The sequence below is a fragment of the Malaclemys terrapin genome, chromosome 10, assembly GCF_027887155.1.
Source record: "Malaclemys terrapin pileata isolate rMalTer1 chromosome 10, rMalTer1.hap1, whole genome shotgun sequence".
Lineage (NCBI taxonomy): Eukaryota > Metazoa > Chordata > Testudines > Emydidae > Malaclemys > Malaclemys terrapin.
Window position 1 is genome coordinate 68,257,345 of NC_071514.1, and position 12,174 is coordinate 68,269,518.

At 43.7% G+C, this 12,174-nt stretch overlaps 1 protein-coding gene across 3 annotated transcripts in view; it reads right to left on the minus strand.

The window, feature by feature from the left end:
- Positions 1–2,548: 2,548 nt before the first annotated feature.
- The window catches only part of MYH11 (myosin heavy chain 11), a 97,034-nt gene continuing 87,408 nt past the window's right edge, over positions 2,549–12,174 (minus strand). For 2 of the 3 annotated variants that reach the window (XM_054041174.1, XM_054041173.1), the window contains 3 exons: positions 10,912–11,020; positions 8,892–9,064; positions 2,549–3,168 (listed from right to left, as the gene is read on the minus strand). In XM_054041174.1, coding sequence (XP_053897149.1) covers positions 3,033–3,168; positions 8,892–9,064; positions 10,912–11,020 — 418 coding nt within the window. In that variant the 3' untranslated portion in view covers positions 2,549–3,032. Of the gene's footprint in view, positions 3,169–7,039; positions 7,073–8,891; positions 9,065–10,911; positions 11,021–12,174 lie in introns of all 3 variants that reach the window. The other variant, XM_054041175.1, reaches the window with a different exon arrangement.

A 12,174-nucleotide genomic window follows, 5' to 3' on the forward strand; every position in this document is an offset into this window, starting at 1 on the left:
TATTAGTCTGTAGACAATATTATCTGATCTCTGAATTCATTGCCAGTTGCATTTACAGTTTATATATATATTAGGCTAACCAGTTTCTCAGTTGTGTTCCTGCAAAAGGGAGCTTAAACAAGGCCACACTTCCCAGATCTAGTGGAAAAAGATTTGAGAAAATGTTCATGTTCTCTGCCCTAGGTGGTGTTGATCCTTCTGCCCATACCCCTAGGAGTGGCTGCCCGAGGAAAGATCTATGTATTGTACTAATATGGTCCCCCATTACTGTAGTAGCTGAGGGACAGATTAGGAATTTAAAGATGCAGATAAGCACTTTTGAAAACCCCAGTAGATGCCTGTCCACATCTTTAGGAGCTTAAAAATCTGTCCGAGGGCTTCTGTCTTTAATGTATTTATCCTCAATGCCCCTATGAGGTCAGGTAGTACTATTATCCCTATTTTACAAATGGGGGACAAAAGCACAGGGAGGCAACGGGCATTGTTTACACTTGGAAATTTACCAAAATATCTATTCTGGAATAGCTCCCTGTGTGGCACTTTTATTCTGGAATAAGTGTTCCTAGGGGGTCTTATACTGAATACAGTATTCTGGAATAATAATTCTGGTAAATTTCCAAGTGCAGCTAAACCCTCTGACCTTGCCCAGTGTCACACAGGACATGTAGAACATGGGTTTGAACCCAGGACTTCCAAATGCTAGGATAGTGCCCTAACCACTGGACCATCCTTCATCTCTCATGCCTTTCTCTGAAGTACATTTTGTATGTTTGTGTGCGTGCACACACTTACTCTGTCTCTGTCTGTGCCCCCTTTCCCCCCACTGTGGGCCTGAAGACTTTCTGAAACCTTCAGCATCCAGTGTGCAGCTGCCACTCCAGATCTCTGTGCTTAGGACCATTCTCATTTCAGCAGTTTCAAGCCTGACTGCCTCAATCTCCCTTCTTCCCGCATGCTGGGTCACCAGCCATGTGAGCTGCTAAGCCAAACTTGGAAGCATGTTTGCAGAAATAGGGTTGGACCTGTAATAAGTGGCTGAGCAGTGAATTCAGCCAAGCACCAATTCAGTATTAACTCTTTAAAATCTCCCTCTGTTGTAGAATCTCTCAGCCTAATGGCCCCAGCTGGGTTCTCATTTAATCTTTTTGGTCTTTTTATAAACAGAATGTGACTGCCCTCTGAATTCCTTGGACTCACTGCCGCTGGTTGAAATGGGGCTTGGGTTAACTTTTTTTTTTTTTTAAGTTACTGATCTGAATTCATATTGACCACCTTGGAGTCTAGATTGAAGTTATTTCCTGGCCTCCAGAGCTTGCTGTTTAAGGATCATCTGGCCTAAAATCTAAAGAGTTCAACTGTCTGCTCTCACTTAATTGTGTCCCACTAACTTGCCTTGCTGTGTGTGCTCCTGCTAGACTGCTAGCACACTCTCCCAGCTGCTGGAAGTACCAGCCTGTCTGTGGGTCTTCTGTGGTGCCTGTCCAATAATTCCTGGCACTTCCCTGAATGGGGGGTTGCAGTCCAGCCGGAGCACAGCAGCCAGTGCTAAACAGCTTCAAGCTAGTACCTGAATGTGCAGATTTAGCATGGTATGGATCATTGTATTAAATACCGCTTCAAAATTGCACTAGAGGTATTGAGTATGACCACTAGTCTCCGAGAAGGATACATAAAGGAAAACTTCAACAGTCATGTGTAGCCTAAAAGAAAAGTTCTCAGAGTTGTTTAGCAATGAACAATATATGCTAAGGCAGTGGTTCTCAAACTTTTTTTTTCCCCGCGGACCACTTGAAAATTGCTGAGGGTCTCGATGGACCACTTAGTGATCTTTCCAAATGTTGTTTGTGCCGTTAGCTAACTATTGTAAAGCACTTTGGTTAAAAGCGCTATATAAATAAACTTTTTTTGTTTTACAAATAAAAGCACACAACTCATATTTTAATATATCAATAGTCTTACCTTTCTAATGCGATGGATGTGCCCTCTCTCACCCACCACAGCAGCCACAGAACTGAGGCTGGGAAGGAGGGGGGTCTCTCCCCAACAGCCACAGCCCTGTACATCCCAAATTCCCCCCCCCCATCTCTTCTCACCCCATTGCCCCCTCCCATCTACCCCCTATTCCCCCAAGGCCACCATCTCACCTTACATGTGCATCTTCTCCAGGGTCCAGGCACCTAATTAGTGGAGCTCCACTAATTAGGTAGATGACCCTTCATTCTCTCGTGTGCGACCGCCCAGGTACGCACCTTAGAAGGAACTATCTGCAGACCACCTGAATGGAGCTCGCGGACCTCTGGTCCACGGAAGTCTGAGAACCTCTGTGCTAAAGAATATAAAGAATTAAATGTTGAATTTTTCATACAAAATGACTGACTTTTTTCAAAAAGGTATGTAAATACTAACAAGGTCAACAGCAGCTTAAGTTCCTTCTCAGTATATCAGATTGCACCCAACTGATACTTAAAGAGAATACTTAAATGTAATGATTTATAACATTTTATTAGTGTTTGTGTCTGAAGTGTGTATAAAACAATAACAGTTTGACTTCATTTGAACAAATGATACTTTATTTTTGAAAAGTGACTGAAGACGGCACTTCCATTTTGTGACCAGTGCATCAGGGTGTAGCATCCAGGAAAAGAAAATGCCTATACTGTATTAATTGAATAGTAAGACAAAAGGAAGGGTCGGCTGGATTAGGAAAGATTAGCTGGCCAATGGCTCTTTCTGTAGCATAACTGCATGTATACTATGTCCATTGGGATTTAAATTGACTCGCTCGGATTTGCATTTCTGACTAAGTTCTCAAGGTGAATTACTCAATGTAAACCTTTTCAAAATACCTTTCTTGATAAAATAAGTGTTTGCGACACCTAAAACTTCCATTTCTACATTGGAGAGAAGGCAGCTGTGCTCTTATCATTGCCATCAGAGTGGGTGGGTGTGGCATTGGAACTAAGTTGCCTTATGCAGTGCTAAATATTGTCTTCTCTTCCCCCTTGCTGCAGTGTAGTTTGCGAGCGTGTTATCTATTCACTGGCTTTTGTTCCATTGAAATCTCCATCTCTTGAATCAGCTTCCTCTTCTGAACCTTCTGCATTGTCAATTATTCTTCTGCCTCCAGATCTACGGGAGGGGGCAAAAGATGCTGGCTCATTTCCCCTCCTGCAGTAAGAAAACAGGCTTTAGTTTAAATAAACTCCTTACAAATTAAGACTGGACTAAGTGTACAAAGCCCAGTAACTGCATCGGTGGGACTGAGAATTGTAAATGCAAAGATGTCAGGGAAGTTATGGCTTCAAGGCAACTTTCTGTAGCCCTTGTTGGTACTTTGTATTGGTGTCTATGGCAGGGTGCGGCTTGTGAGTCTGTGTAACATGGGACTGTAACTGGATTTCTGACATTGTGCATGCAGAATCACAGCCCTCGTGTAGCTATTGCACTTGTTTGTTTTGAAAAGCCCACTCCAAACAGAGAGACTAAGTCACTCATTTTGCAGATAAAGGTGTGGTGGTGTGTATGTGAAGGAGGGGACTGGAAATGCAGGTACCTGGATCTAGCCGCAGTCAGAACTGCATCCCTGCTGCCAGGGGAAGATTGCCCTGGATTTCCGAACAGAGCATGAATATGCCCTTGCAAATAGAGATTATGGAAGGCCTTTATTGTGTTGAAACTGTAAGATTACAGCTGCTTTTCTGCAGTAGCCACACCTCCCACCGCAGAGGTGCACAAGTGTTAAATCTTTTCTATCCTAGCTGCCCTCTGCTTGCTTTGTAGTTAGGGAGGGGAAATTGATTTGTGTAGAACAGTGAAGTTCCCACTCCCTGCATGCACACCCTTACGGACTCTACCACTGTGCACAGGAGTGGAGTGCCACTCATTCAGCACAGAGCAATGCACTCTTCCTCCCCAGGGACTACATCCATGCCTCTCATGAAATTAATGGGATGTGCTTTTCACAGAGAAGCTCACTGAATGTACTTTCTTCCAGCTTGCCCCTTTCCCCCACCCCCAAAAATCTCTCAGCCATAGACCAAGCATGGAGAATTCCCCCCCCCCCCCCACATCCTAGTTCCATTGGGGGGCTAGAGTATAAGGGGGAGGAGGGAGAGAGAGAGAGAGAGAGGAGAAGACTTGAGGCTCTACAAGTGGCAGCTTAGAAGTAAAAACAGCTTCTCAGCCATAGTGATGTTACTTCAACATGACAGTAAAATTGCTGGTAAAATGGTGGCTGCTATCACTTTCCCATTGTTAAGCAAACCTTCTGTAAAGGCTTGAGAGCTCAGATATAAGCAAGGAAATTCATGATCACTGAACAATGTGCAAAGATGACTAATGTGAGGCTAAACATCCAACTACTCATGTTGGGGTACAGCAATCATGCCTAAATACTTAAGGTTTCTTTTGTCCTAGCAAAAGTCTAAGTCAGTTTCACTTATATCGAAGCCACTAATCAAGCCATAAGGGGTAAGCATGTAAAAATGTTAGCTGAATTCTCAAGTTGTTAGAAGAGTACAAAAAGCCTATTATGTCCATTGCGACACTCATTGGGGTATCTAGGCTGCTCAGTATATCACTACCCTTAAATTAAGCTTTCATTTTGATGTCCGCTCTCTCTGCTACAGCAAGCAATTAACTAGCCAATAAAACCTAGTTTGAGATCTCGTCAGTTATCCTGTCACTGATAACATGCAATGTAAAACAAAGGAGGGCATCCATTTCTGCAAACAGCTCTCTCTCCTGTACAATTTGTCTGGATCTGCAACATTTAAGATTCCCTACTACTGTTTAAGACATCAAAGGCGCTAAAGTGCTGGGATTGTAAATGTCCAATGAATGCACCAAATTGAAGAAAAAGCAAATCTTGCCCCTGCGTTCTCCTTGCTAGGGAGAGTTACTTTATTTGTTCCTGCACCCTTTGGTGCCTCACATCATTGTGGATCAAACTCTGCTTTGGGAGGGTTAATCTACGCTTCAAAGTTAAGGAGCATAGCAATGGCAATCCCCCCGCCGTGTAGATGCAGCAATGTAGACAGAAGAGGGCTTCTGTTGATGTTGCTAATTTTGTTTGGGGAGAATTCCTAGGCTGACAGAAAAACATCTCCCAGTGTAGGCTGCGTCTGCACTAGGGAGCTAGGCCGCCATAGGCTCTGTAGTAGATACATTGACTTCAATTAGTTGCATCAATGTGACAGAAGAATTTGGGATGGGAGAATAATATTGGGGCTGGACTGAAGGGAGAAGAGCCCAACCCAGACTTGCAATGAATCCGCTGCCTAGAGGATATGCAAACTACACATACACTAACACAGTGGTTCTCAAACTTGGGCTACCGCTTGTTCAGGGAAAGCCCCTGGCGGGCCGAGCTGGTTTGTTTACCTGCCGCCTCCGCAGGTTCGACTGATCGCGACTCCCACTGGCCGCGGTTCGCTGCGCCAGGCCAATGGGGACTGCAGGAAGCGGCGCGGGCCGAGGGATGTGCTGGCTGCCCTTCCTGCAGCCCCCATTGGCCTGGAGCAGCGAACCGCAGCCAGTGGGAGCCGCGATCGGCCGAACCTGCGGACGCGGCAGGTAAACAAACCGGCCCAGCCCGCCAGGGGCTTTCCCTGAACAAGTGGCGGCCCAAATTTGAGAACCACTGCACTAACACACCATAGACCAAGCCCTAGTTTACATATATAAATTGCAATAATGGAACTGAAGTCCAGGTTGTTAAATTGGTGCAAACCCCTATGTAATGCTTATTTCAGTTTACCTTAAATCATGCTTCTTAAACTAATTTGGATATAAGCCAGGTTTATATTTATTTCAGAACGTCCACACAGCCATCTGTACTGGTTTACCTAAAATCAACTTTAAATCACACCATTAGATAACCTGGTGCAACATTGCATGTAGACAAAGGGAGAAAGGGAAAATGTTATGCCAGAGCTAAAACGCCTCTATGTCTACTGCAAGATGAAAAACCCTTGCAAAGCACTTTGTTTAGTTTGTATCTCACTTTCCATTTAATCTAGCTTTGAACAAGCACTACTACACCCCAACCACTAACTGTATAGCCCTGTACTAATCACATGCAAATGTGTTAAATTGACTTAAAGGCAGTTGCTAGGACAAAATGTCATCTTTAAATATTTGTGTACTAAGAACAAAGCCCCGTCTTTGTAAAAAGAGAAGATCCACAAATATTACAGAATGCTATTTTCTTAGCATCACTGCAGGTGTAAAGTAAGATGCTGTTTAGCTTAAAGCATCAAAGCAATACAACTTCAATAGGGTATTTCCATGCGTTAAACAGCAGTGACTCCATCCTATGTCAGAACATGTAGGCATGCCTCATAATGTATACAAATAGCTGCTCTATAAGTATGTATAGTAGCTATATATATAGTAGCCATTCAATACAGGCATATATTGATGTGCTTTGGAGGGCAGGAGATTATCCTCAATCTATGATTAGATCACTTTGTTTGTATGGCAGACTTCATGCAAGTAATTTTTTTCCAAAGCACATGTAAGATTAAATATTCTTACCAACTGATTACATTAAACAATTCACCATATGAAATGTGCATTGGTAGTACTGTGAAATTCTAACATGCTGCAACATCTCTGTTCATATCCATTATGTGCCTTTAATGTTATCAGCTGTTTTAATTAATCAAAGCTATATTTTGCTTGCAAAACTTCCATGTTTAATTGGGACTTTAAAAAGTGCAAGGAAGACTATTTTCATGCAGAAATTAAAAAAAGAGCAACTCATATGTCTTCTGTCAGCAGAGCTTATGATAAAAGTGAGAATGCAATGTTTGCAAATCCATGTCATAACACAACCTAGCTGTAAGAAAGATGAATAACTGACAAACAGCTGATGGAAAAGAGTTATTGTAATATTTGTCTCCTTTGATACAACAAATTGATGACAAGATATCCAAGCCTTCACAGTTTGCAGAAATCTCACATCAAATTTACTTGGACAAAAGGAAAATGGAAATTTGTGCACCACAAGCTAGCTGCAAAGTTGAAGGCATGATACCTGCTTAGTCACTGCGAAGGTTCCTGTGTCCCTCTGAAACAGAGATAGAGAGTCCCGAGCAGTTATGCTAAGCACATGGTCATTATCACTTTCAGGTAAGTTACTTTCAAATAATTAAACAAACTACATTATAGCATATTCTTGAAAACCCTGGTTCGTAGAAGTGAGCCTTGGACTGCATCATGCGTATGTACTACCCATAAATCTAGCAGTCACTTGGACTATAACTGGAAGGATCTGATTAGGCAGATAGTTCAATTTTTGTTTTATTATTAAAGAGCATGAACTAAATTTACACAGGAAGATGTTGTAGGGGCAGCAGTTTCCCTTTAACCAATCGATCTCTTTGTTCATGCCACTGGCATCACAGGCTTGACAGTATTAAAGCTTAGGAGTGTTAACAGAGCTGCATGACTACTGTATTATTTGGCTTCTTATAGTTAATGAGAAAACGGAAGTGGCTAGTTTGACACTTTTCTCAGTTATACAGTGAAGCTGAAACCCTACTGGTCAATGTGTGAAACAGGGAGGCAACTTGGGCAAGTGTCACAGGGTGCATGTGCTTTGCCTCTGCCCTGGTTTACACTACAAACTTACGTTGGTATAATGATGTCGTTTGGAGGGGTGGAAAATCCATCCCCCTGAGCGATGCAGTTATACCAACCTAACTCCTGGCGTAGACAGTGCTATATTGACAGGAGGGCTTCTCTTGTGGCCATAGCTACTGCCTCAGGGAGGTGGAGTACCTACACCGATGGGAGACGCTTTCCCCTTGGCATAGATGGTGTCTTCACTAAGCAGTACAGCTGGGGGGAATAGCTCAGTGGTTTGAACATTGGTCTGCCAAACCCAGAGTTGTGAGTTCAATCCTTGAAGGGGCCATTTAGGGATCTGGGGCAAAATCAGTACTTGGTCCTGCTAGTGAAGACAGAGGGCTGGACTCAATAACCTTTTGGGGTCCCTTCCAGCTCTATGACATTAATATATGGAGAGATACCTTTTTTTTTTTTTTAATAAAGCTGCATGCGGCAGCATTGTAAGTGTCGACAAGCCCTTTGACTCCCTACAGAATTTCAAGTCTCTGAATTTCAGGGGTATCACTTTAGTCATCTCTCCAGTGTGTGTGGTGTGAGGAGGGACAGGTGACTAGCTTCAAGACTACTAACTAGTACTGCACATAATAAATATCATGGCAGGTAGGTCCATCAATGGCTACTACCCAAGATGGTCAGGGACGCAACATCATGGTTTGGGTGTCCCTAAACCTGACTGCAAGAAGCTGGGACTGAACAACGGGACAGATCACTCGATAAATTGCCCTGTTCATTCCCTCTGAAGCACCTGGCACTGGCCCCCTGTAGGAAGACAGGATGCTGGATTAGATGGACCACTGGTCTCACCCAGAATGGCCATTCTTGTATGTTCTTAATATCACTATCAAGGGTTAATATCACTATCAAGGGTCTCAACAGTCACTGTTGGCCTAACTCAGCTCCTATTGTAACCAATAGGCATTTTATCATTAACTTCAATGGGAGCAGAGGTAGTTGAGCGCTGAATGCTTTTGAAACATCTCACCCCTGAAGGGTGAAATCCTGGCTCTATTGAAGTCAAGAATGTTGCCATTGACTTTGATGGGGTCATGACTTCATCTCAAGTCTTTGAACCAGGGGTAGCATTTTATTATGGGTGGATTTATCATTGGGCAGATGTGGGGAACCCATAACTCTCCAGCATCAACAGGGTATTTCTTCTTAACCAAGTTTCTTTCCTCAAATTCTACTAGAGTTTAGAATTCTAAATCTCTCATTAGTGGACAGAAGAGAGCTAGTAAAAAACAAAGCCACCTTACCTGAGTTTGCTCTTCAGTGTAGCCATCTCCCGGCTCATGGCCTCACTACTTTCAGCTGCTTCATCCAACTCTCTCTGCAGTTTCCTGCGATTTGCATTGATGCGCTGGGCCTCTTCCTCAGCCTCTTCCAGCTGTCTTTTTAGTTGTTTTACTCGGACGGTGCTCTTATCAGCCTGAGCGAGAAGTAAGAGAAATGCTTAGACTTTTGAGTTTCCTTTAAAGAGATCAGAACGTTTACGTTCCTCCATCTGCACCCCTTTATTCACGTTGATGTACTTTCCTGACTCTCTACACCTGCAAGTAGCTGCTGTGGCCTCTATTGTGACATCCCAGTAGAATTAGCTCTGCTCTTTTGGACTGCATGTATTTGATGTGTCTCAACTGAAATTAGCACTTTAGGTTCTGAGATGAAGAGTGGTCCCTGTATAAAGCTCAGATGGCTACAGGAGGCCAGTTGGGACAGGCACCTGAACCCTGTAAGTTATGACCCGGTGCCCAGTCAGGCTGTTCTAGTTGGCAGGACCAGTGCCGTGGCAGTTGGTCATTGCCTTGGTATGGAGGATAGAGAATCTTGCTGTCAAGCATGAGTCTAGTTAACGACTTTAGAGGGGAAAAAAAAGCTGTTTTCTCTTCCACTGGCAAACGCTCTATGTGGCAGCCCCTGTGGGGGTCCTGCTGACTTGCATTCACAGTGAGGCACGACACAGCATCCTATGCCAGACTTGCCCTGACTCTTTGGGAGACACTGCACCAACAGTCTCATTAATCCAAAGTACAGAGTTCCTCCCCCTAGGGCCAGCAACCAGAGGCCCTTTCAGTCTGGGATCTAGGCAGTGTGTTGCTCTCTCTGAGCCTAAACCCTTCCTTTGAAAGGCCTGGTTCCAGGCCGAGGCCCAGCTGTCTTCCCCGCCTTCTTGGGCTGTTTTGAGGCAGAGCAGGTGTGACCCTAAAAACCTCTCAGTGCCAACTGGAAAAGGGTTGATTGTTCTATAACAGCAACTCCTATCAGGCCTGACAACCTTGCTACACTTAGCACACCGTTTTCATAGTATTTATCTGTAAAGAATATCATTGAGTTCTTAAATGGAAGCCAGGATAACATTGGTTATTAGTATCATTGTGCAATGTATGCAAGGAATCAAAAAATGTTTTCCAATATATACATAAAGTCTGAATCCAGGCAGGTTGACAAACAGGTTTTTGCAAGACAAAGGATGTAGATTTGCCCATCTGTCTTGGTTCACGTCTACAATAAGCATTGTAAGCCAACACAATGGAAACCCCGTTTGCATTCAATGTCAGGAGGATGTAAAGTCAACATGAAGTCAGCACATCAGGGAATAAAGCCAGGAAGTGTGGGAGGCGGGAGTCATCCTGACTCTGGAGATCAACAATGAATTTGGAAGTATATGAGGGATGCAGAAGCACATTGCTTTATCCTTCACCAAGGAAGCAAAAAGGGCAGTGCTTTTTGCATTCATGAAAGAGAGCTCACAGCCAGGGTAGTTGGAGATGCTGGGAGATTCTCTCACCTAAAGACAAACTACTTTAGATCAGGATTTAGCCTGTTAAAGATGAGTTTACACTCTAGGAAGCATTATACTTTTTGTTTTATATGTACCCATTTATGTCTCCATTATTATCCTTAGTAGCTTTTAAGTCTTTGATAATAAAACGTATGCTTGCTTTCACGATAACCTCACAGCACTAAGATGTACTTATTAGGAGCTGATCCTCACTTGAATCCAACAAGCTAGTGTATATGCTGTCCCTCTGGGGAAAGAAAACAGTAGGACTTGGGTTGGCATTTGCAAAGCACTAGCCTGCAGAGAGGTCTGTGGAGGCTGGGAAGGCAGTGCTTGTGTGGCCAGAGGCAGCTGGTGGCAGGGAGCTGAACTACAGAGGGCACAGACAAGATTACTTCATGCTAGAGGCAGATAGTGGTGAGGTGCCTCACAAGCCTGGGTACTCACAGCAGCCCTTTCCTCCCCTGCTGGATCCCCATCACATGGTGCATTACCTGGTCCTTGTATTGTTCTGCTTGCTTTCTTTCATCTTCAACCTGCAGCAAGACCTCTTTCAGCTTCTTGTCCTTCTGGCGCAATGTCTTGGCTGTGACCTGCTTCTCTCTGCAAATGACAGCATGACACTGACTGATCTGGAAAACGGAGAATTCTTAGGTGCACAGGGTTTGTGAAAACAAGCATGAGCGATCCTCATCTTAAAAGCCTTCCTCACAATAATGCTTCTGTAAAACTTCTGTAAAAACTGAAGGAAGCAGCAGCTTCTCCCATGGTCAACTCATTATACACCTGTCCTGTGTTTGTTTCTAGATGTGAAAGCAGGGAGCATTTGCCCGCCCTGGAATCTTTGTATATCCATCTGCCACATTTCTAATGGTTGGGTGTTTAAAAAAAAAAAAACTAGTTATTTACTAGTTTTCCGCTTACAGCCAAACCCTGCTTCTTTAGTCAGAAAGTAAATAAAAATGAGGAACTGCAAGAGCATTTTGGGGACAGAACACTTTCCCTCCTCCCAGGTGTGGAGCAAGTGCACAGCAGAGCTCTACTCCAGCTCATAGCTTACTAGGTCTTCTCCAAGCAGGATTATGGTCTAGCAGATCTATGCATTCTACGGAGCCACCTTCACACCTTCTTGTCAACTTGCTGGAATTGGGCCATTTTGATTACCACTACAAAAAGTTTTTTTTCTCTCCTGCTGGTAATAGATCACCTTAACTGATCATTCTCATTATAGTGTGTATGGTAACACCCATTGTTTCATGGTGTGTGTGTGTGTGTGTGTGTGTGTGTGTGTGTGTGTGTGTATCTAATGAAGTAGGTTTTAGCCCACGAAAGCTTATGCTCAAATAAATTTTTTCGTCTCTAAGGTGCCATAAGTACTCCTGTTCTTTTTTCCTCAGCTGATAGTAGCCCTCTGGCTGTAATGCGTCCCCTTTGTAGACCGGGGAGAGAGGGGAGAAGGTAAATAGAACCAGACAGCCATGCACCCTAGCAGGCAGAGAACTCCTTTGGAGCTGAGTACCATGCTAACTAGACACCTTTGCAGAACTTGCTGTCCTGCCAGTGGAGTCAAGATCTAGCCCAAAACAACAAGACTAGCACTAATGAAATGGTCCTACAGCCAGTATAGAATGTAAAGGAGGGTAAACCAATAGGTTTCTACAGAAACTACTCTGAAAACCTAGAGAATAAGATGCTGCATCTAGCTTTTTTGGCAAGCCCATAGAATTCTACAGCAGGGAAACTGTTTTCTATTAAAT